At 54.6% G+C, this 25339-nt stretch overlaps 1 protein-coding gene across 2 annotated transcripts; it reads right to left on the bottom strand.

Moving 5' to 3' along the window:
- Window positions 1–845: 845 nt before the first annotated feature.
- Window positions 846–23437, bottom strand: NTRK1 (neurotrophic receptor tyrosine kinase 1; the record flags this gene model as incomplete). Of its 2 annotated transcripts, none has more annotated exons than XM_080691080.1 (16): window positions 846–1031; window positions 3829–3987; window positions 4152–4392; window positions 5793–5965; window positions 6140–6270; window positions 6540–6686; window positions 7245–7347; window positions 8503–8558; window positions 9105–9434; window positions 11503–11635; window positions 17162–17304; window positions 17405–17559; window positions 17945–18013; window positions 19773–19844; window positions 20048–20122; window positions 23148–23437. In XM_080691080.1, 16 exons carry the CDS (start codon window positions 23435–23437, stop codon window positions 846–848), a joined length of 2463 nt encoding a protein of 820 aa, XP_080547206.1. The 2 variants fall into 2 exon arrangements, with proteins under 2 accessions (XP_080547206.1, XP_080547205.1); XM_080691079.1 differs by having other exon boundaries at window positions 8503–8612.
- Between the last annotated feature and the right edge of the window lie 1902 nt (window positions 23438–25339).

The raw sequence follows: 25339 nt of genomic DNA on the forward strand, positions 1-25339 counted from the left end.
CCATGCCCAGTTTAGTGAGACCCTATTTTTTAAAAAAATAATAATAAAATAAAATAGGCCTGGAGGTGTGGCTTGGAGATAGAACACCCCTGAATTCAATCCTAGTAATCCTAGTACATGTACATTTAAAGGGCTGGATGGAGGTATAGCTCGGTGGTAAAGCGCCCCTAGATTTAATTCCCAGGACCACTAAAAATTTTTAAAAATATAGAGCTTTCTTCTAGAGTGACAGAAGGGGAAGAAATGGAGACCTGCTTAAGCCTGCTCCTTCCTGCGTCTGGACATACGCGTTCAGGAGAACGGCCTCTCCTCCCGTCGGTCCCTCTGCGTCCTGGGCACACTGGCAGCAGGAACACTCACCCACCACAGCCTTGGTCCTGTCCACCAGGAAATCAGACTTGCATCCCTCCCCGCATGCAGCACCAGCCTCCCCAGTGTGAGAGGGGCAGAGGCAGACAGTCTGGGGGTCCGGGAGGCTTGACCGGACGCAGCCTCACCACCAGGTGAGCCAGGCGACCGGAACCCCAAGGCGGGGTGACGGCTGCCCAGAAAAGGCTGCTGAGGTGAACTAGAGCACCCCCCACCTGAGTCCCCACACCCCTCTCCCACGGCGACATCGTCCCAAGAACTGGCAAGAGACTCGGCCAGGGGATAATAAATATAATTGCTATAACGGAACCTGGCGTGGAGCAGCAGCCTCCGTGCCCAGCCCAGCCTGTCCCCTCCCGCATGCTGAGGGTGAGCTAGATGCTTGGAGATCACCCTGGGGCCTCTGGGAGCTACGGGGGTGGTGGAGAGCAGGCCCCAATATCTGCGCACCCTGGCCCCAGGTCCCCGGACGAACCCTAGCCCAGGACGTCCAGGTAGACGGGCGGCGCCTGGGCCAGGGCTTGCAGCCGGGCGTGCACATCCTTGATGCTATGGCGTTGCTGCGGCTCCCGCTGCCAGCAGCCGCGCATGATGGCGTAGACCTCCGGCGGGCAGGCCCGCGGCCGCTCCAACTCGCGCCCTTGCGTGATGCACTCGATCGCCTGGAGCCACCGGAGAGACAGGAGAGAGCGCTGGTGGAGGCCGAGAGCAAGGCTGCCCCAGGCCGCCCGCCTTGCCGAGGTGCATCCTACACCCAGTCAGGCCTGCCCGGGAGGGCGCTGGAAGCTCGGGAAGGACTGCTTCCAGAATCAGCCCAGAGAAGGCTTGTGGTGGGCACTCAGGTGCTTGCCAATGACGATCATGGCAAATACCTTGGTACTGCACTGGGGGCCGAGAGCAGACAGAAAACGCTAGGGCCAAAGAAAAAAAATCAAGCTGAATTGCAGTTAAAGGCCTTTTAAAATGGGTGGTTTGCCTTTTCTAAATCAATCTTTCTTTCTTTCATTCTTTCTTTCTTTCTTTCTTTCTTTCTTTCTTTCTTTCTTTCTTTCTTATTTATTTGCAGTATTGGGAATGGAACCCAGGGCATTCTATCTTCAAGCTACACCCCCAGCCCTGTTTTTTATTCTTAATTTGAAACAGGGTCTCTCTGAGTTTCAAAGGGCCTCACTAAGTAGCTGAGGCTGTCATTGAACCTCGATCCTCCTGTCTCAGCCTCCCAAATGCTGGGATTAAACGTGTGTCTTTCTTTCTTCTTTTTATTTTATTTTTTATTTTTTTATTTTTACTTGGTACTAGGGATTGAAACCAGGAGCATTTTGCCTCCAAGCTATATCCCCAGCCCCAGCCCCAGCCCCTTTTTGCGATACTGGGGATGAAATCCACGGGCATTCTACTACCAAGCTACACCCCCGGCCCTATTCTTTATTCTTTATTTGGAAACAGGGTCTCACTGAGTTGCAAAGGGCCTCACTAAGTAGCTGAGGTTGGCCTTGAACCGTGATGCCCCTGTCTCAGCCTCCCAAGTACTGGGATTACAAGCTTGCGCCACCACGCCCAGCTCCCGGGTCCCCCTTTTTATGTTTTAATTTTTTTTGTGGTACTGGGGTTCCTGGAAACCCTTCTACCTGCAGACTACACTCCCAGACCCATTTTTATACTTTTTTATTTGGAAACAGGGTCTCTTAAGCCAGCGAGGCTGGTGTTGAACCTGCACGATCCTCCTGTCTCCACCTCCCAAGAGTGTGCCACCATGCCCAGCTTATGCTTTAATTTTGAAACAGGGTCTCGCTAAATTGCTAAATTGTCTCAGGCTTGCTTTTTTTTTTTTTTTTTTTTTTTGTACTGGGAATTGAACCCAGGGGCATTCTACCTCTGAGCTCTACTCCCAGCCTTATTTAATTTTTTTAGTTGGAAACAGAGTCTAAGTTGCTGAGGGCCTCACTAAGTCAGAGGCCGATGGCAAACTTGCAGTCCTCCTGTCTCAGCTTCCCAAGTACTACAATGTACACCACCAGCATGCCTGGCTGGGCCTGCCTTTTAAAGTAGAAGGCAACTCCACTTTCTTCTCCTATAGGGACCTAGCTCTTCTGAAAAGAGATGGTGGAGAGATGGGGGGGAAGGGAGAGAGAGAGAAAAAAAATTAGACATTGACAAGGACTGCTACAGCCGCTGAGATATCCAAAGAAGGAGAGACAGTGGAAAGGAGATGTTTGGAGCAAAAGGCCTTCCCACCAGAGGACCTGGGTTATGTATGGGCGGCACTAATTCCATTCCTTCTCTCAGTGCTTGAGAAAATTAAAATCTATAACCCTCTCCCCCACCCCACCAGCCTCCAGGGAGCAGACTGCATTAGGAGGAGAAATGGAAGCTGACAGCTGTGAGCCAAGGAGGGCTCAGGAGCTGGTCTGGGAGACAGAACACCTGGGGTCTGATCAGGCTGTGGCCAGCCAGAAGGGCAGGGAAGGGGGCAGGGCTGTCCTTCCGAGAGTCCAACCTCCAGCCCTCCTGCTGCAGGGCCCGGCCTTCCTTCCCACCCCTCTCCCTTCCAACCTGACCATGTCCTGTAGGTTTGTAAAATGAAGTTAGGACTGGGTGGGAGATAATCTGGGCTCCAGTTACAAAAGTGCTTTGAGGGCTGGGCCTGGTGGCGCACGCTTGTAATCCCAGCGCTTGGGAGGCCGACACAGAAGGATCACAGGTTCAAGGCCAGTCTCAGTTACTTAGTAAGGCTCTCCACAATTTAGTGAGACCCTGGTTCAAAATAAAAAATAAAAAACAGGGCTGGGGTCAGGCGTGGTGCCAAAGGCTTGTGATCCCAGCATTTGGGAGGATCACAGCATTTGGGAGTTTGAAGAGAGCCTCGGCTACTTAGTGAGGCCCTCTGCAACTCAGTGAGACCCTGTTTCAAAATAAAGAATAAAAAATAGGGCTAGGGGTATAGCTCAGAGGTAGAATGCCCCTGGGTTTCATCCCTAGCACCACAAAAAAAATGAAAAAGAAAAAGGAAAAAGAATGACTTGCAGAGCCAGGCATGCTGGCCCACACCTATGATTCTAGTACTTGGGAGGCTGAGACAGGTGGACTGCAGTAGGGCATGGTGGTGCAAGCTTGTTATCCCGGTTCTTGGGAGACTGAGACAGGAGGGTTGTGGTTTGCGGACAGCCTCAGCTACTTAGTGAGGCCCTCTGCAACTCAGGGAGACCTTGTTTCAAAATAAAGAATTAAAAAAAGGGCTGGGGGTATAGCTCGGAGGTGGGACACCCCTGGGTGCAATCCCACTACCACACACACACACACACACACACACACACACACACAGTGCTTTGAGGTCCCCCTAGGATCCTGCTGGGTCTGGTTTCAGGAGTAAATGGAGAAAGGTCTGGGAGAGACAGGAGACAGCAGGGTCTACAGGATTCTGGCAGAGGTGGAAAGGAGCTGCCCCAGGGCGGGGCTGACCTCGGTGTTGGAGAGCTGGTACCAGGGCTGCTTGCCGTAGGTGAAGATCTCCCAGAGCACCACGCCGAAGCTCCACACGTCGCTCTCCGTGGTGAACTTGCGGTACAGGATGCTCTCGGGCGGCATCCAGCGGATGGGCAGCATCGTACGGCCTCCCACCTGTGGGTGTGCGTGCGTCGTGCCACCTCCAGGGTGCGCCCGCGCGGGCAGCCGGGCCCTGAGAAGCCCCGTCCACCCCAAGGCCAAAGAGAAACTTCCCAGGAGGAGGACGGGACAGGGTCTCAGCGGACTCGGGTTGGCAGCTGGGGACCACAGGCCCTTACGCGGTAATAGTCGGTGCTGTAGATATCTCTGCTCATGCCGAAATCCCCGATCTTGACCACCAGTCCCTGGCCCACCAGGCAGTTGCGTGTGGCCAGGTCCCGGTGCACAAAGTGCAGACTGGCCAGGTACACCATCCCGGCCGCCACCTGACTAGCCACGGCCAGCAGCTGGCCGAGGCTCAGGGGGCCTGGAGCCGCGTCGTCCCCGCCAGCCAGCAGCTTGGCATCCGGCCCGTGGGACCTGAGAGAGAGACCAGAGGCTGGGAGCGCAGCTCCGCGGGAAGCAGAGGAGACTAGATGCCGGGATGGAGGGAGGACCAGGGGAGGCAGGTGTCTGGAGGGGCCGGAATGCAGGGCCAGAGGGGAATGCTGACCTCCAGGCCTCCCTGAGCCTCAGCTGTGAAGCCACCTTTGCTTTATCTCATGGTACCAGGGATGGAACCCAGGGGTGCTCTGCACTGGCCCTTTTCACTATTTACTTACTTACTTTTTTTTTTTTAGGTACTGAGGGTGGACCCCAGGGGCATTCTACCTCCGAGCTACATGCCCAGCCCTATTTTTTATTCTTTATTTTTGAAACAGGGTCTCACTGAGTTGCAAAGGGCCTCACTAAGTAGCTGAGGCTGTCCTCAAACTGCCATCCTCCTGTCTCAGCCTCCCAAATGCTGGGATTACAAGCGTGAGCCACCACGCCCGGCTTACTATTTATTTATTTTTGTGATACTGGAGATGAAACCCAGGGGCATTCTACCTCTGAGCTATACTCCCGGTCTCCTACTTTTTATTCTTCATTTTATTTTTTTAATTTTTTAATTTTTTTGTGTGGTACTGGGGGTGGAATCTCAGGGCCTTTTCTACCTTCAAGCTACACTCCCAGACCTATATTATATTTTTTATTTGGAAACAGGGTCTCACTTAGTTGCTGAGAGCCTCACTAAGTAGCTGAGGTTGGCTTTGAATCTGTGTGATCCTCCTGTCTCCGCCTCCCAAGTGCTGGAATTACAAGCGTGCACCACCATGCCTGGCTTCTTCGTTTTATTTTAATTTTTTTTTTGTGTGTGTGTGTGTGTGTGGTACTGTGGATGGAACCCAGGGGCATTCTACCTCCAAGCTACACCCCCAGCCCTATCTTTTATTCTTGATTTTGAAACAGAGCCTCACTAAGTAGGTGAGGCTGTCCGCAAACCACAATCCTCCTGTCTCAGCTCCCCAAATGCTGGGATTACAATGATGCGCCACCACACCTGGTGCTTTATTTTTATTTTGAAACGGGGTCTCACTAAGTTTCAGAGGGCCTCACAAGTTGCTGAGGCTGGCTGAGAACCTGCAATCCTCGTGTCTCAGACTCCCAAGCACTGGGATTACAAGCGTGCACCACCATGCTCGACTTATTTTTATTTCGAAGCAGAGTCTCACTAAGTTCTTGGGGGCCTCATGCTAGGTTGCCAAGGGCTTCAGGCTAGGCTGCTGAGGCTGGCTGAGAACCTGCAAGCCTCCTGTCTCAATCTCCCTAGTACCTGGATTAGAGGTCTGTGCCACCATGCCTGGCTTCCTGATCCTTCTTGGTTTAAGGAGGAGCTTGGTGGATGTGCCCGTAGGAGAGGGACCAGGGGGCTCAGAGCCAGGGCCGGGGGCTCCTACCTGAGGAAACGGTTGAGGTCCCCATGCCGCATGTACTCAAAGACCATGAGCAGCGGACGGCCCTCGGTGCAGACGCCGAAAAAGCGCACGATGTGCCGGTGCCGCAGCATGGTGAGCAGCTCAGCCTCACGCTGGAAGTCCTGCCGGGCGCTCTCCGACACCTCCTTCAGTGCCTGGGGCAGCAGTCCAGCCGCACCTTCCTGCCTCCATCCGGGCAGCCCAGCCCAGCCCAGCCCGTCTGGAGCTGGTACAGGCCCCCAGCATCCCGCCCCCCAGCCAGAGCATCCTGTCTTAACATGATGCCCCAGGAGCTGGACCTGGGTGGCAGCACCGAAGCCAGCGCTCACCTTAACGGCCACCAGCATCTTGTCCTGCTCAGGTAGCAGATTGTGGCACTCAGCGAGGAAGACCTTCCCGAAGGCGCCCTCGCCCAGCTCCCACTTGAGCACAATGTCGCGGCGCTTGATGTGGTGGACACCTTGAGAAGGGACGCTAGTCATGCAGGAGCCCTGGTGGGCAGGGCTGCACTAGGGTGCCCAGCCACGGGGGCCACGGGGACTGAAACCCAGCCCACAGGCCTCCCCCAGCCCCGTATCGCAGCATGCACCTGCCCAGACCAGACCCCTGGGAGCCGTGGCCCCGGGTAGCCAGGCCGAGCCAGGCCCTCAGAAGGTGTGCCGTAGCAGGGACAGGGATGGGGACAGGAAGGGGTGCACCGGGCAGGGCTGGAGAGGGCGAACCCCTTACAGGCTTCACTGAAGTATTGCGGGTTCTCGATAATGTGGCCTTGGAGCCCGGAACCTTTGCTCTCAGAAGGGGAAAGAGAGCTGCCACCCAATGTCATGAAATGCAGGGACATAGCCAGCCCGTCCTCGGGAGCCAGCACGGCAGGGCCTGGGGAAGAGACACAGCCACAGGAGACATCTTGGCCGGCCCACCCCCCACTTCATACCTTGCAGGAGCAGGAAGAGGGGTGGAGGAGGAGGAGGGGCAGAGGATTCAGGGCAGAGCCAGGGAGCAGGACTGCAGGGGGTGGGGGACCAGGGCCTCTCTCTGTCTGGCTCCTGTCCAACCCCTGCCTCATGGGCACCAAAGAACACCCCCCCCAGAGCCCAGACCTCCCAGCCCCACTTAGTATTTGACTAGAATCCAGCCACCAATTAGCAGCTGCTCCCTCTGAAACCAGCCCCGCAGTGCACGCACACACACACTCGGCATGCCCCGCACCAGGCCCGTCTGCACCCCACACAGACACACTCGCACACCAGCACCCCTCAACACACACACACACACACACACACACTCGGCATGCCCCACACCAGACCCGTCTGCACCCCACACAGACACACTCGCACACCAGCACCCCCTCAACACACACACACACACACACACACACACACATACACACACAGTCGTGAAGAGGCAGGACAGACGGGCAGCCAGCCCACTCACGATTGATTCCAAACTTGTTCCTCCGGCCACATTTGTTCAGCACAAGGAGCAGCGCAGAGAGAAAGAGGCAGGCAAAGACAGCCAGGCCCACGGCCACCGAGACCTGGGGAGGGACATCGGAGGCTCCTCCAGCACCCCAAAGCTCCCAGACCCACTGTTACTCACCCCGCATGGGTGCCACAGCCAGGCTCCCGGGCCGCCTCTTGCTCTCGCCCCAGGGGACCTGGCCTGGAGGGGACACTGGTCTCCCTGCTCTGCCCAGAGACAGCAGGCAGACTAGCTGTGTGTGTGTGTGTGTGTGTGTGTGTGTGTGTGTGTGTGTGTGTGTGTTACTGGGAATTGAAGCCAGGGGCATTCTTCCTCTGAGCTAATCCTCAGCCCTATTCTATTTTTATGTTGAAAAGAGTCTCACTAGGTTGATGAGTCTCACTGCTGGCTGAGGCTGTCCTCAAACCTATGATCCTACTGTTTCAGTCTCCCAAGTACTGGGATTACAAGCATGGGCCACCACACCGGGTTTAGCGTTTTTTAAAGTGTGTATGTGTGTGTGTGTGTGTGTGTGTGTGTGTGTGTGTGTGTGTGTATTAATGAAGATTAAACCCAGGAATGTTCTACCTCTGAGCTAAACTTACAGCTCCATCTTATTTTATTTTATCTTATTTTATTTTTTACTTTTTTGCGGGTTTGGGGATGAAAGCCAGGAACATTCGACCTCTGAGCTACACCCCCCCCAGCCCTATTTTTAATACTTTATTTTGAAACAGAGTCTCACTAAATTGCGGAGGACCTCACTAAGTAGCTGAGGCTGTCTGTGAACTGTTGATCCTCCTGTCTCAGCCTCCCAAATGCTGAGATTACAAGCGTGCGCCACCACGCCCCGGTCCATTTTATTTACTGATTTATTTATTTTGCGGTACTGGGGATGGAACCCAGGGGCATTGCACCTCCGAGCTACACCCTCAGTCCTATTTTTAAGCCCTTTAATTTTTGAAACAAGGTCTCACTGAGTTGCAAAGGGCCTCACTAAGTAGCTGAGGCTGTCCGCCAACCGCAATCCTCCTGTCTCAGTCTCCCAAATGCTGGGATTACAAGTGTGCGCCACCACGCCCGGGTCCATTTTATTTTTTATTTTGAAACAGGGTCTGGCTAATTTGCTGAGAGCCTCACTAAGTTTCTGAGGCTAGCCTCAAACCTGAGCTCCTCCCACCTCAGCCTCCTGGCCCCAAGTCTGGGCCGAGTGGCCACTTCCCAGGCTCACCCCAAATGGCGTCTCGTCCTTCTTCTCCACGGGATCTCTGGACGTGCTGTTCGTGTCTACCGGGGCACAGGGCAGGAAAGGTGGGCTTTGGTGTTTCCGCCAGCAACTCCCTGCCCTGGTCCCCACTGGCCCCCAGGAATCGGTGAGCTGCACCCTCTAGCCACCCAGCGGGAGAGGGGTGAGGGGCAAGGGGCGAAGGGCAGGGGAGGGACCAGTCAGGCTACTCACCTACCGGGGAGAAGGACACTGCAGCAGGAGGGCGAAGAGAAGCCAGTGAGACAGAGGAGGGCAGCGCCTGGTCCCTGTCCCTCTGGGGCTCATCCCTTTACAGGACGGGGGCAGGAGAGGCAGGGCCATGGGGGCCTCAAGGGAGAAGATGTTGTGGCCATTTTCCAGCTAGGCTCTGGGTGGCTGTCTTTCGTGGATGGGATTGGCACAAAGATGCCAGCTCCTAGCTGGGCACCACCAGCCCCTTTCTACCCAGGACCAAGCATTTGAATTTCTAGGGTCGGGGTCCTAGCAAGAGGGGAGGCCAGTGGGTCTGGATCTCCACCCTCCGACGGAGCCCAGGAGCAGAGCGGGGCTTAGAGGGGCTCTCACACCTGGGATGGGGTCCTCAGGGTTGAACTCAAAAGGGTTGTCCATGAAGGCGGCCATGACCCAGTCAGCTGCCTGGCCAGAGGGATTGGCGGCCAGCAGCGTGTAATTGCCGTTGTTGACGTGGGTGGGCTGGTTGAGGCGAAGGCAGCCGTGTCGCACGGTCTCGTTGGCGGCCGCCGGCTCCAGGAACTGGGTGAAGATGAAACTGGTCTCGTTGAGCACGGAGCCATTGAAGAGCCAGCGCAGGGAGGGCGCCGGCTGGCCGTCCACGGAGAAGGGGATGCACCAGTGGTGCATCTCCACCGCCGAGTCCAGGTGCACGCTGGCCGGGACTGTGGGCCAGAGGGCAAGGGCTTCAGCACCTACACAGACCGACCCCGCGGGCCTGGGGTGGTGGGGCAGAACCCGAGGAACAGTCCAGGAGGCCCGCAGACATTAGGAGGGGTGTGGGAAGAAAGGGATGGGACATCTTTTTTTTTTTTCTTTTTCTTTTTTGCAGTGCTGGGGATGGAACCCAGGGGCATTCTACCTCCGAGCTACACCCTAGTCCTGTTTTTGTGTTTTTGCATTACTGGGGATGGAACCCAGGGACATTCTACCTCCAAACTATATCCCCAGCCCTATTTTTTAGTCCTTTATTGTTTATTTATTTATTTATTTATTTATTTATTTATTTATTTATTTGCTGGTGTGGGGATGGAACCCAGTGGCATTCGACCTCCAAGCTACACCCCCTGCCCTATTTTTTATTCTTTATTTTGAAACCGAGTCTCACTGACTTGCAGAGGGCCTCACTAAGTAGCTGAGGCTGTCTGTGAACCGCGATCCTCAGGTCTCAGCCTCCTGAATGCTGGGATGACAAGCGTGCGCCACCATGCCCGGCTAGTCTTTATTTTGAAACCGGGTCTCACTGAGTTACAAAGGGCCTCACTAAGTAGCTGAGGCTGTCTGCAAACCGCGATCCTCCTGTCTCCGCCTCCCAAGTTCTGGGATTACAAGCATGTGCCACCACGCCTGGCAAATAACATCTTAAATAAATGCCACAACAGGCACGCAAAATTCAAAGGTGTCAGGAACTCCAGTGGCAGGCCAAAATGAATAACAGCTCTGGAGAAGTGGGGTACCAGCCTGTAACAAGTCAACGTGAAGTTTTTTGGATAAGGGATCTTATCAGATGGAAGCGAGTTTAAGATGGGGCGGGCAAACAGGAAAAAATATGAACTGCATTGTTAAAAAGTATTTTGAGTTGGGTGTTGTGGTGGCGCACGCTTGTAGTCCCAGTACTTGGGAGGCTGAGACAGGATGATCACAGGTTCAAAGCCAGCCTTGGCTACTTAGTGAGGCCCTTGGCAACTAAGTGAGACCCTGTTTCCAAATAAAAAATAAACTAGGTCTGGGAGTATTACCTGGAGGTAGAAGGCCCCTAGGTTTCATCTCCAGTACCATAGGAAAAAAAAATCTGGGCATGGTGGCACATGTTTGCAATCTCAGTACTTGGGAGGCTGAGACAGGAGAATCACAAGTTCGAGGACAGCCTCAAGAAGTAGAGAGACTCTCATCAACCTAGCAAGACTCTGTTTCAAAATAAAAATAAAATAGGGCTGAGGGTGTAGCGGAGATAGAATGCCCCTGAGTTCAATCCCCAGTACAAAAAAAAAATTTTTTTTAAGTTTGAGCTGGGTGCAGTGACACATGCCTATAATTCCAGTGATTCAGGAGGCTGAGGCAGAAGGATGCCAAATTCGAGGCCAGCCTGGGCAACTTAGTGAGGCCCTATCTCAAAATGAAATAAAAAGGCTAGGGGTGGCCGGGCGTGGTGGCACACGCTTGTAATGCCAGCATTTGGGAGGCTGAGACAGGAGGATCACAAGTTCACAGCCAGCCTCAGCTACTACTCAGTGAGGCCCTTTGCAACTCAGTGAGTTCCTGTTTCAAAATAAAAACTAAGGCTGGAATAAAAAAAAAAAAAATAGTAGCTCGGAGGTAGAATGTCCCTGGGTTCCATCCCCAGTAACGCAAAAAAAGTCATTCCCAAACCTCAGATAAAATCATCATTCCCAAACCTTGGATAAAATCCTAAATGAAACGGGAAGATAATAAAAGTAGTATGTGGAACAAAAAAAGCTTTACAGGGTGAAGGAGGTAAAGAAGTCTTTGGAGTGGTGGGGATGACCCAGGAACTGGAGTTGAAGGCCTCAGGTAGCAAGCCTTGGGCAGGGGGCCAGGAGGAAATCCATCTGCGTCCCCTGGCCTCCATGAGCCCCCAGGACTTCCCCGGAAGGATCAGTTTTCGTGGGAATCTGAAAGCAGCTGGGAAGGAATCCCCCAACCCCGGAAAAACACAAGCCCTGCCCGCCCCTCCAGCCCCTACCCTACATATCTCCGTCCCCGGGCACTCACAGGAGACGTTGATCTGGACAGGGTACTCTGTCCGGCCCACGTCATTTTCTGCCCAGCACGTCAAATTCTTCCTGTTCAGGTCTCTGGTGACATTGGCCAGGATCAGTCTCAGGGACGGCAGATTCCCAGATTTCTGGGTCAGGGGAGAGAGGGAATCAGGAAGGATTTCCGCTGGCCTGGTGCTAGACCCCTTTGGGTGGGGGGTGGGATGTAGCTCAGTGGCAAAGCGTCTGCTTTGCAGGCGTGGTGCTCTGGGTTTGATCCCCGGTTCCAAAAAGACAAAAAAAAAAAAAAAAAAGAATCCCTTTAGACCCCTTTGGGAGGGGTCCCTTGGGCTCCGGTGGGCAGGAAGAGAGGGCTGGGAGAGGGTATTGCAGACAATGGCTTCTGCCTTTACTACTTCTTTGTACACTGTCTCCCAGATCACTTATTTAGTGATCTCAGAAATTGCAAGCGCCAGGCATGGTGGCGCACACTTGTAATCCCAGCATTTGGGAGGCTGAGACAGGATTGCCGTTCAGGGGACAGCCTCAGCTATTTAGTGAAGCCCTTTGCAACTCAGTGAGACCCTGTTTCAAAATAAAGTGGTAGCCGGCCATGGTGGCGCACGCTTGTAATCTCCGCGCTTGGGAGGCTGAGACAGGAGGATCAGGCAGGTTTGAAGCCAGCCTCAGTTACTTAGTGAGGCTCTCAGCAACTTAGTGATACCCTGTTTCCAAATAAAGTATAAAATGGGTCTGGGAGTATAGCCCAGAGGTAGAAAGCCTCTGGGTTCCACCCCCAGTACCACCAAAAAAAAAAAAAAAAAAAAAACAAAGAAAGTATAAAATAGGTCTGGGAGTATAGCCCGAAGATAGAAAAGCCCCTGGCTTCTACCCCCACTACCACCAAAATAAATAAATAAATAAATAAATAGGTAAAAATAGGGCTGGAGGTGTATCTTGGAGGTAGAATGCCTCCAAGTACTGCAAAAAAAAAAAAAGAAAAGAAAGAAAAGAAATCGCAAGCATAGCCAATAATAAAACACCCAAACCAACACTCAAGCCACCCATCTGCAGCTTAAACAGCTGGCACGAATCCCAATACTACCTTCACACACCGCCCATTAGGGACGCAGTAGACACTCCCAGCGAGTAACTTTTGCTGTTACTGTTGGGTGATACCAAGGATTGAACCCAGGGTAGGTAAAGACAAGAGTGAGGTCAGAGAGACGAGGTAACTTGACTCTGAATTATCTCAAGACATTGAGGTAAATTGGGATTTCCTTCCCAAGAAACCATAGACCCGTCACGTGTAAATAATAAGAGCTGGAGACAATTCTTAATCTTGCCGAACCATGGGGGGCTTTGTTTGTCTGGTGAGCTGAAGAGGCGGACAAAATGATCTCTTGACATTCTGAAAGCTGTTCTCATAAAATGACGAAAGTCAATGAGGTGGTAAACAGACCACATTTATCTGGAAACTTCATACACATGGACTCCCTTGAGGACAGGAGAGAGGAGGTGCTTTCCTGGCTTTCCACAAGGACGTGTGAGTTTGAAGACGCCAGAAGAGCTCCTAGGCTGTCCGCAGGCTGGAGCTCTGCCACCTCCCGGGGAAACCCTGCCGCCACCCTGGATCACCTGGGGTCTGCGCCTGCTGCTCCTTACTCCTAACGGAGGGGAACCCAGCGCCGGGCTGAGGGAACGCAGGTGTCAGCAAACATGTAAATTTCCCAAAGAGAAACCGAAAACCTGGAATTCCCCAAAGCAAAGAGCTAATTTAAGGTGTCTGCATGCCCAGCCTAGCCAAATCCTTGCAATATATATAATTATATATATTGTATATATATATGTGTTGTATATATTATATATTATATTATATATTGTATATATTATATAGTATATATATTGTGTGTTTTATATAGTATGTATGTATATATTGTATATAGTATATATATTTTATATTATATATATGTGTATATATATATATATATTGTTTGTTTGTTCTGGGGATGGAATCCAGGGTCATTCTGGGTTCAAGCCAAGCTATACCCCTAGCCCTTTATTTTAGTTTTGAAACAGGGGTCTTGCTATGTAGTTAAGAGCCTTGCTGACATTGCTGAGGCTGTCCTCAAACCTGTGATTCTCCTGTCTCAGCTTCCCAAGTACCAAGATTACAGGTGTGCGTCACTACACTTCCACACCTGACTTGTGTGTGTGTGTGTGTGTGTGTGTGTGTGTGCACGCGAGCATGGAGTAATGAGGATTGAACCCAAGGTCATTCTACCTCCAAGCTATACCCCCAACCCTATTTTTTTAATTAAATTTTTTTTCAGTACTGAGGATGGAACCCAGGGCCATTCTACCTCTGAGTTACACCCCAGCCTAATTTTTTATTCTTTATTTTGAAACAGGATCTCACTGAGTTGCAAAGGGCCTCACTAAGTAGCTGAAGCTGTCCATGAACCATGATCCTCCTGTCTCAACCTCTCAAATGCTGGGATCACAAGTGTGCGCCACTATGCCCGGCTTTATTTTTATTTTGAAACAGGGTCTTGCTAGGTTGATGAGAGTTTCACTACTTGTCCTCGACATTGTGATCCTCCTATCTCAGCCTCTCAAGTACTAGGATTGCAAATTTGCACCACCGCACCCAGATATTTATTTATTTATTTATTTATTTATTTATTTATTTTGTTGTTTTGGTGGTACTGGGGTTCCTGGAAGCCCTTCTACCTCTGGGCTACACTCCCAGACCTATTTTTTATATATTTTTATTTGGAAACAGGGTCTCTTAAGCCAGCATGGCTGACTTCGAACCTGCACGATCCTCCTATCTCCGCCTCCCAAGCACGGGGATTACAATCGTGCGCCACCACGCCCAGCTATTTATTTAATTATTTATTTATTCTTGCGGTACTGAGGATGGAACCCAGGGGTGTTCTACCTCCAAGCTACACCCTCAGCACTACTTTTTTTTTTTTTCTGGTGGTACTGGGGTTCCTGGAAGCCCTTCTACCTCTGGGCTACACTCCCAGACCTATTTTTTATATGTTTATTTGGAAACAGGGTCTCTTAAACCAGCACGGCTGGCTTCTAACCTGCACGATCCTCCTGTCTCCACTTCCCAAGCACGGGGATTACAAGTGTGTGTCACCACGCCCAGCATCAGCCCTACTTTTTTTTTTTTTTTTTTTTTTTGTGGTACTGGGGGTGGAACCCAGAGGCTTTCTACCTCCGGGCTATACTCCCAGACCTTTTTTATATTTTATTTGGAAACAGGGTCTCACTAAGTTGCCGAGAGCCTCACTCAGTAGCTGAGGCTGGCTTCGAACCTGTGTGATCCTCCTGTCTCAGTCTCCCAAGCACCACCACACCCGGCATCAGCCCTACTTTTTATTCTTTATTTTGAAACAGGGTCTTACTGAGTTGCAAAGGGTATTTATTTATTTATTTAGCTACTGGAGATGAAACTCAGGGGCACTGTACTTCTGAGCTACAATCCCCAGCCCTAATTAGTTAATTAGTTAATTTAGTATTACTGGAGATTGAGCCTAGGAGCAGCCCATCTCTGAGCTACAACCCCAGCTCTGTTTTATCTCTTATTTTATTTGGAAACAAGGTCTCATTAAGTTGCAGAAAAATCTCTTGCTAAATTGATGAGACTGTCCTCAAACCTGTGAACCTCCTGTCTCAGCCCCCTAAGTACTGGGATTACAGACACGCACTGTTGTGCCAAGTTAATTCCTTGTCCTTTATTACTCTTCTTGGCATCCTTGAACTCCGGAGTGGGAGGACATGCTCAGCAGACATAGCCCTTTTACCATGTCTGCACCTGCAAGCCCTACTGGGCTCCAGGGTCTGTCTGTCTGTCTGTCTGTCTGTCTGCCTGTCTGTCTGTCTGTCTCTCTCTCTCTCTCTCTCTCTCTCTCTCTCTCTCTCTCTCTCTCTCTTGGTACTGAGGATGGGACCCAGGAACATTCTACCTCTGAGCTACACCTTCAGCCCTATTTTTTATTCTTTATTTTTGACACAGAGTCTCACTGACTTGGAAAGGGCCTCACTAAGTAGCTGAGGCTGGCAGTGAACCATGATCCTCCCGTCTCAGCCTCCCAAATGCTGGGATCACAAGCATGCACCATGCTTGGCTCCAGGGTCCCTCTCTACAGATCCAAGGAGCCTCTAGCGATTCTGGGATTGACTGAGCGAGGGCCTCCCAACCGAAACTCACATCCCACTGGCCCACAGTGCTGGTCCCTGGATGCCCACTCCTGCACCGGGTGGGGCGCCTTCATGGGTGGGCACAGCTCACTGTCTGGATCCTGGAGACCTTGTACACAAGGCCTCCTGAGGCAACCTAGGGACAGAGGACAAGGCCTGGGACGTGCCCAGAGACATGTCTGGCTAACAGACAAAGAGGCCAAGAGCGCCCGCGGCAGACAGGATGTCAAAAGCCATCATCATGTCCACCGTCTCAGCTTGCAGATAAAAAAACATAAGCCAGGCATAATGGTGCACGCTTGTAATCCCAGCATTTGGGAGGCTGAGACAGGAGGATCGTGGTTCGCGGACAGCCTCAGCTATTTAGTGAGGCCCTTTGTAATTCAGTGAGACCCTGTTTCAAAATAAAGAATAAAATAGGGCTAGGGGTATAGCTTGGAGGTAGAATGCCTCTGGGTTCCAGCCCCAGTACCAAAAAGAAAAAAGAAAATCATAGTGCAGGCAGATTAAGGGACTTTTTTTTTCTGAAAATCTCTCTGAGAAGTAATTAGTGAACTAGACCTGTGCCTCCCTAACTATATTCAACACACCCCAAAAATGCTGCTTCATCCCCCCAAAAAAGCTTGCTCTGCCTGCAGGACCACAGATATTTCACCACACACACACACACTCACACACACACACACACACACACACACACACACACACTCAGTTTTCTTTCCTTTTTTGTGATACTAGGGACCAAGCCCAGGGGCATTCTATTTCTGATCTATACTCCCAGCCCTATTTTATTTCTATTTTGAAACAGGGTCTTGCTAGGTTGATGAGAGTCTGACTACTGGCTGAGGCTGTCCTCCAATCTACGCTCCTCCTGTCTCAGCCTCCCAAGTACTGGGATTACAGACATGCACGACTCAGCTTTCTTATCTGGAAAGGCAGTACATGGAAGGGATGGTCTGTCCCTATCCTCTCAGCTCCCCCTCTCTACATCAGCCAGCTCTGTGCTCCCAGGGGGGGGCCTAAATTCTGGAGGTCGAGTAGAGGGGGGGGCTGTTGAACCAGCACCTGCCCTAGTTTTATTTTTTAATTTTTTATTTTTTTCGGTACTGGGGATGGAACTCAAGAGGCACTCTACCTCTAAGTTATACCCTCAGCCCTACTTCTTATTCTTTATTCTGAAGCAGGGTCTCACTGAGTTGCAAAGGGCCTCACTAAGTAGCTGAGGCTATCCCTAAACTCTGATCCTCCTGTCTCAGCCTGGGATTATTACAAATCTGGGATTACAAAAACTGGGATTACAGGCGTGTGCCACCATGCCCGGCTCTGCCTTAGTTTTTGTGTGTGCCCTGGGCTGCCCCACAACACCGGCATGAACCCGCAGGCACCCTCCTAGCACTCCGCACCCTCTCTGCTGCCCCTCTTTCCCTGACGCCCCCCACCCCTCCCAGGGTCCTCACCATCACTGTGGCTGACCCTTCCAGCTCCGTGACGATCCAGCCGGCCCGCTGCAGGTCCGGCCCCTCCACGTGGCAATGCAGCGACACGTTGTCCCCCACTTCCACGGACGCATTGGGCATCTGGACCTTCAGCGTGGGCAGACCTGGCACCCAGGAGCCCCGAGGGGTGTCAGGGTGGGACAGGGCCTGTGCCGCCCCTGCCCTTCCCGTCCCACCCCAGGCCGTGGGCGCCCTAGCACCTACCGCAGCTCGAGTTGTGCTGGAGGAGGGCCAGCGGCTCCCCCCGGGGCCCCGGACACCGCAGGGACGGGGCGTGCACCGAGCCGGGCCGCTCCTCCTCCCAGCGCAGCAGCCAGAGGACAGCGCAGGAGCAGCGCAGCGGGTTCCCGGTCAGGACCCTGGCAGGACAGAGAGTCAGGGATGGAAGGAGCCCTGCTGGGCAGGAGGAGGCGCTGGAGGTTACAGGTGGGGATGCAGGACGGGGTCCTGTTGTGACCCAATAAGCCGAAGGGCTGCCCCGGGGATGCCAGGGACAAGCCAGACCAGGGCTCTCAGTGGGAGGACAAGGGCGCCCCAAACCCATGCCCTGTGCCCCCGGGGGGTGCTGCAGACACGAATCTGATGGGGGGTCCACAGGCATACAATAGTCCCCAGCCTCAGCCCACAGGAGAACATGGAGTCCTAAGGAGGTTCCCCGCAGATTCTGGCACACCTCATGGGGATGCTGGCACCTGTGGCCAGAACCCCCACGGCCCCCCACCCGGCCCTTGAAGCCCCACTCACAGCTCCTGTAAGGGAAGCCCCTGCATGGTTCTCCAGGACAGAGACTCCAGAGCGTTGAAGGAGAGATTCCTGCACCAGTGAACAGGGCGAAACGGACCCCAGACCTGTGAGTCACGGGGTGGGGGGGGCCAGGAGGAAGCTGGCCTCTGCCCCCACCCCAGGCAACTGGACCTAACGGGGAGCCCCTGACGGAGGCAGCAGGTGCCTGACTGTACCATGTGGAGTTGGGGTGACAGCAGGTGAGGGGTTTTGTGTAGCCCTCTGCTTGGAACTACAAGGGTTAACCCCACTTAACCCCCTCCGAAGACCCCAGGGAGGCATCCAAGGGAACAGCCGTTCCCCCTTCCCCCACCTTCAGCCCCAGCTGGCAAATGCGGGGACCACAGCTGGGGGAGGGGCTCCATCTGTGCTCCCCACAGAGGAGGGGAGGACTGAAGGTCCCACACTCCTCTGCCCCCGTCAGAGGACAAGGATCTCAAAGTACTTCCTGGGTCCCCGGCCCTCTCCTCCTCCCCGCTGGTCTCCAGGGACTAAGGAACTTTGGGTAGAAATAGACCCCAGGGTTGCTTCTCCCTAGATATGGAGATGGAGAAAGTGGTCCAGCAGGGGGTTTGCTCTGGGCCAAAAGGGACGCTGGTCCAGGGGCCCCAGTGCTCTGTGCACGGGCCAGGCTGCAGCTCCTGGGAGCCTCATCCTCAGAGGGTGTTCCTTGGCCCCTCTCCCTGCCCAGCCAGCCTATGGTTTATGGGGTCACAGAGGCACCAGAAACATAACAAAAACCAGAACCATGGCTACTGTGGAGCGGGAGCAGAGTGAGGATGAGTTCTGTCCTGCCGCTTGCAGCTGCATGACCTCAGCCCAGACATTTAATCTCTCTGATTCTCAGAATCCTCATCCACAAAATGGGGGCAGCCCTAGCTGTCACCCAAGTTGCAGGTAAAGATTTGCTGACATAATAACTGAAATGTCAGCCGGGCGTGGTGGCACATGCTTGCAATCCCTGTACTTGGGAGGCTAAGACAGGAGGATCAAAGGTTCAAGGTCAGCCTTAGCTACTTAGTAAGGCCTCTGCAACTTAGTGAAATCCTGTTTCCAAATAAAGAAATAAAAAATAGGCCTGGGGGTGTAGCTCAGAGATAGAATGCCCCTGGGTTCCATCCCCAATATCGCAAAAAAAAAAAAAAAAAAAAAGTACTCATGGCAGGTGTGGTGGTGCACACTTGTAATCTCAGTTTTGGGAGGTTGAGACAGGAGGATTGCAGGTTTGGAGCCAGTCAGAGCAACTTAGTGAGACTTTATTTCAGAGTAAAAAATAAAAATTAGGCTGGGGGTATAGCTTGGAGGAAGAATATCCCCTGGGTTCAATACCTAGCAACACACACACAAAAAAAATTCTTATGCTAGGTGTATTGGTGCACAGCTGTAATCCAAGTACTTGGGAAACTGAGACAGGAGGATTGCAGGTTTAAGGCCAGCCTCAGCAAGGTGGCAGATCTGATGCCCCTGGCCCAGGTTGGCCCGGGGCTGGTCAGAGCTCGCCCACCAGGGATGCAGTGGGGGATGAGATTCCAGCCAGAAACAGGAGTCCTCGCCTCCTGGCTCCCTTTGGGCTGCTGTGTACGTGAACCCCAGGAAGAGAGACTGGGCAGACACCTAGACAAAGTGAGATAGCCAGAAGGACCTGCGGCCTGCGGGGGCGAGGCTGAGAGCAAGGTCTCCTTTCCAGGGGGCTGGAGATCCTCTCCCTGAGTGGACTAGGACCTTCCTCAGAACCAGCAGCCCAAGGCCGGGCGGCCTCCCACCCCGGTGCCCAGCCCAGGCCACTCACAGGCGACTAAGCTGAGGGGTGAATCGGAAGGCATCTGGCGCCACGAAGCGGAGACCACTCTGTACGATGGAGCTGAGGGGGTGCGGGAGGAGGGAGGGTCAGCCCCGGCCTCGGCTGCTCTGAACGCCCTCTGTGCCCATGCCAGCCCCCCACGGCTTCTCTGGAGCCCTCATGCCTGAGCTCCCCGGCCCCTCGGCCCTTAGCCCCAAAGGTGCTCCCCAGCCCTAGACCCTGGCCCCTCCCTGGCCCACTGGCTCCATAGCCCTGGCCCTCACAGGTTCCTCAGCTGCCCCAGGCCCTGCAGGTCCCCAAGCTCCAGGCGCTGCAGATCCTGCTGGTTCTCCATGTACCTGTGGGCAGAGGGTTGGTCAGGGCGGTGGTCAGGGCCGCGCTGGAGTTCCCGTGCCACCACCCACCGCCTCCCCCAGGATCACACACATGCAGACGCGCGTGTGCACACAGGCACAGGGATGCAGAGACAGATCCCACAACTTACCCATGCATGCATGTGCTTCCTCACACGCTCACGCATATGCACACACTCACACGCCCCTTGCACCATGCACACACTCAAGCATGCACACATGCACACAGAGGCATCGACACATGCATGGGGAGGCTTGCTCGCGCCATTCACGCGTGCACGTGTGTGTGCAGAAACACATGTGTGCACACAGATACATGCTCGCCTGCAAGGCTCACATAGACCTCTCACTCACATGCACACACATGTATGAGCATGTGTGTGTGTGCACTTAAGTGCACACCCATCCATTCTTTTTTTCTTTTGCGGTACTGGGGATGGAACCCAGGGGCATTCTGCCTCCGAACTAAACCCCCAGCCTTATTTTTTATTCTTTATTTTGAAACAGGGTCTCACTGAGTTGCAAAGAGCCTCACTAAGTACCTGAGGCTGTCCGCAAACCGCAGTCCTCCTAGCTCAGCCTCCCAAATGCTGGGATTACAAGCGTGCGCGCCACCACGCCCGGCTCACCCATCCACTCTCGGCTCGCTGCCCTGCATTTATGCCTTCCTTGCACACCTCAACCACAAGGGCCCAGCCTGAACACTCGCTCCCACCAAGGGCCCAGGATCATGAAGCCACAGCTCCGCCCTGTGCAGCACGTTTTCCAACATGCCTATGCAGGGGCTACTGTGCGGACTCGCTCCCAGCCACACGTCCCACCCTCTGTGCCCCTCAAAGCCTCCGGCCCCTCCCCACGCTCCAGCAGCAACCCCCTCTTTCCACCACAGCAAGCCAAGTGCAGAGAGAGAGGCTGTCAGCCAGGACCCCTGGGCCCCTCCCTGCCCAGGAGGGACTCAGGAAGGGGGAGCGGGTCAATCAGAGGTGCTGTCAGATATGGGGTGGGAGGGACCGCCTGGCTTGACGCTGCCAGAGAGGGGGGGAAGCTAAATGGCAGTGGGGGGAGCAGAAAAAAACAAAGATTGAAACAGAGACAGAGGAGGAGACTGGCACAGAGTAAGAGAAAAGCAGGCAGAAAGACAGATAGAGAAAGGAAAGGGAGAGAAAATGAAAGAGACAGACCAGCCAGCGAGTGGGCGCTGGGTGGAGCTTTGGGTCTGGCGTGCTGGAGGGTTCCTGAGAACTGTGCTGCCCTGCGGTGGCAGGTCTGCCCCACCCCTACCCAGCACACATGCCAGGGGCCCCTGGCTGCCTCTGCTTCCCAGAACTCTCCCCCTCTACCTCGGACTTTCCCTAAGGAAGGACTAAGGAAGGGAACAAGGACCTGGGTCGGGGACCCCTTCTCCTCTCCTCTCCCCGCCTTGGACAGCTCAGTCCCGGAGGCCCAGGGAGTACTATCTAGACTCCAAGGGCAGACCCCTGGGCAGCTTGCCCCCGACCCAGCCCCTGCCCAGAGTGTTTCAAACTGTAGGGACAGAGGGAGCTGGTCAGAATGTGTGGCCCACGGGTGCGCACGCTGTCAAGCGGCCTGCCCAAAGCTGCCTCGCTGGTTTGGATTCATAATCAATCTGTCTATGGGAGCCCATTATCTCCTCGTTAGCTCTGCGGGTGAGGGAGGAGGAGGGGAGGGCATCGTGCTGGAGGAGGTGGGGGATCGGGCCGCTGCCCCACCCAAGGAGCGGCTGGGTTCCCCATCCTGCGTGCCCCCTAGTTCTCAGCCCCGGCCAGTCCGCTCTCCCTACCCCTGGGCTGCACACACTTGGGGCTTGGAAGGGAACTAGGAAATTAGAGCACCTTTGGGGAGCACTTAGGCGGCTAGAGACCCTGGTTTAAAGGCCTGTCGTGATGAATGGTTGGGAGTGGGGGTGACAGCCTGGATCTTAGGCCCCCTCCCATCATGCAGAAATCTAGGCTTGGACCCAGACAAGGCCATCTCCTCTCCTCCTGGTCTCCCTAGGGCCATTAGAGTGAGAGATATTGAGTACCTTCCCGTTAATTACCACAAGAGGCCCGAGTAACTGAGTGCCAAGTACTGCAGGCTGCTCCAGTAACTCCCAGACAGTCACAGCCCCCACCTCGGCCGGCCTCCTCGCTGTCACTGTGCAAAGCGGAGGAGCCCAGCCCAGCCTGAGCCCGGAGCACAGGACCGGGATTTTCTAGGGGTTTCTCCCTCATCTTGAAGTCGGGGCCCTCCAGCCACAGAATACTCAAGTATTTTCCAACCACCATTATGTGATGCTTGAGTACCAATTATTAAGGCATACTCCCATAGGCTTCGCCAGCTGCTGAAAAGTACTTGAGTATTTTGTAACCAATTATTGCAGAATGCCTGAGATTCCTCCCAGCTTTGGACCTGGAAGGGAGAGAAAAAAAATCTCTCAGCAAATAGTTCTGACTCGGACTCCCTGGCCCAAGTAAGGGGACAAGATTAGAGAAAGAGAAGGGAGTGGGGTGGGGTGAAGGGTTCCCCTTTCCGAGTCCAGATGGGAGGGTCCTGACGTGAGGGATAGTGGAAATGCAGGCAGGAGAGATCAACCAGGCAGGTCGGCCCCACACCACCAATTCCAGCTCAATCCCCAAGTCCAGGGGCAGAGCTGGGGTTGCCTGGTCAGGCAAGGAAGGAGTTGGGGATTGCTTTTCCTCCCCAACACACACACACACACACACACACACACACACACACACACATCTCCACCAGACAGAGCAGGGGCTCCAGAAAACAGCTTGTGGACGGCTAGGCTCTCTCAGTCCCCAGCTGCCCTGAGTCCTACTGGACATCCAGAGAGTGAACTCGGGGCTGGTTGGGGACAGCGGCGGCCGAGGAAGCCGGGTGGGTGCCCCCAAGGACTGCCCAGTGCCGCGCCCGCCCAGCCGGCCCCAGCAAGTGGTCCGCGCCCTCGGGGCAGGGCTAAGGCCTCGGTCCCGCGCCCCCTGACCCGCCGGACACTCACAGCTCGGTCAGGTTCCCGGCGCCCTGCAGCTGGCGAAGGCTGTTCAGGGCCCCTGCCCTGGTGCAGCGCAGCCCCGAGGGGCCGGAGGGGCAGCAGTCGTAGGGACAGGACGCAGCGCCCGCGGACGCCAGCACCAGCCAGGCCAGCAGGCCGCCCGGCCCCGCAGCCCGACGGCGCCCTCCGAGCTGCCCGCGCCGTCCGCGTCGCAGCATCGCCGCGGCGCCCGCCTCGCTCAGGCCAGGCGGCCGCTTGTGCTCGCCCAGCTGCCGCTGGCCAGCCTCCGGCGACATGTGCTCTGGGCGGGGTTAAAGACCTGGCCTCCAGGAAAGGGCGGAGCCTGCGGCTGCCCGGCCCCGCCCCCGGCCGCGGCCCCGCCCCTCTCCCGGAGCCCCCAAGGCGCCCCCTCCCCTCCCGGGGGTCCTCAGTGCCAGGCTTCTGCCCAAGAGTGCCCCACCTCCAGGAGGCTGGGGGGGGAGAGCCTCACAAGTGTCGTCTTTTGGGGGTGGGGGACTGGGAAGTTGATACGATATTTCTCCCAGAGCAAAAAGCAGCTGCAGGTTTTAGATGGGGGGGAGGGGAGATGATGGATCTGGGGAAAGGTTGGCGCCCAGGCCATGCCAGCCAGCCCCCGCCCCACGCCGCGCGGGCCGGCCTGGGAGCGTGCTTGTCGCCTGGGCTGGCTAGGTGAAAAGCTCTCTAAAACCTCGTAAGAAAAGGAGAGGAGCCCCTCCGTCCCCAAAGCGCCAAACGCAGACCCCACGGAGGAAAATCAGAAGCGGCAGAGGACAGAGGAGTTGTCTTAAAGACAGCTGAAGAACGCCAGGTGCTGGGGCGTTTGTCTGTAATCTCAAGATTTGGGAGGCTGAGACAGGAGGATCGCAGATTCCAGGCCAGCCTCGGCAACTTGGCGAGACCCTCTGCTATTGATTGATTGATTGATTGATTGATTGATAGTTGGGGACAGAGTCCCGCTAGTTTGTTTTTGTTTTTGTTTTGCGATGCTAGGGGTGGAACCCAGGGAAATTCTACCTCCGAGCCACACCCTCAGCCCTATTTTTTATTCTTTATTCTGAAACCGGGTCTCACTGAGTTGCAGAGGGCCTCACTAAGTAGCTGAGGCTGTCCGCGAACCACGATCCTCCTGTCTCAGCCTCCCAAATGCTGGGGTTACAGGCGTGCGCCACCACGCCGGGCTGATCCTCAGCAAGTTAGCGAGACCCTGTTTCAAAAAAAAAAAATTTTTTTTTTAAAGGTTAAATTGATGGAGTGTAGGTTGGAGGTAGAATGCTCCTGGATTCAATCCTCAGTATCTAAAAATAAAATAAAAAGCCGGGCGTGGTGGGGCACGCTTGTCATCCCCGCATTTGGGAGGTTGAGACAGGAGAATCGTGGTTTGGGAACAGCCTCGGCTACTTAGTGAGGCTCTTTGCAACTCAGTGAGACGCTATTTCAAAACAAAGAATAAAAAATAGGGCTGGAGGTGTCGCTCGGAGGTAGAATGCCCCAGGGTTCTATCCCCAGTACTGCAAAAAATAAATAAATAAAAATTAAATTTAAATTTAAAAACAGCCGGAGGGAGACCCGGGAGCCGAGACCCCGACGTCCCCGAGATGCCACAGGGTGGCGCTAGACACCCCTTCGCAGGGTGCGCGCTCAGGGCCCGGGTCCGGTGGGCGGGGGCTCGGCCTGCAGCTCTCGTAAAGCTGCCGCGCGGGTCCTGGGTAAGTCCGGGCCCCGGCCAGCCCGCGGGAGCCCCAGGGCTGGGTCGGGCCAAGCTGAGCAGTGCTGGCATCGATCGCCGTCCTGACAAGAGCATCGATTTCTGCGCTTAGAAATTAATAGATCTTCTCTTAGCTCTTCGGACGCGGGAGCCGCCCGCGGGTGGAGCTGGGGACGCGTCGGCCCTGGGAGGCTGCGCATCTGGAAAGCCCGGGATCCCGGAGCCCGGGCCCGCAGGCCGGGTCTCAGCTCCTCGCACCAGCTGGCTGCGGGAGCCGGTCGGTCTCAGGCCTAGGGGGGAGAAGGAAGCGGGGTCCTAGAGGAGAGACCCCCGGGGAGGGAATAAGCCAGGCCCAGGGAGCGGGCGAAGAGCCCCCCTAGAGGCAGGCGGGTGGGTGTCCTCCCAGCCAAGGGCTCAGCAAGGCGGCCCCCAGAGTCCCCGAGACAGGCGTGCACAGGTAGATGGATGGAGC

The sequence above is a fragment of the Muscardinus avellanarius genome (assembly GCF_963383645.1).
Source record: "Muscardinus avellanarius genome assembly, chromosome: 3".
NCBI lineage: Eukaryota > Metazoa > Chordata > Mammalia > Rodentia > Gliridae > Muscardinus > Muscardinus avellanarius.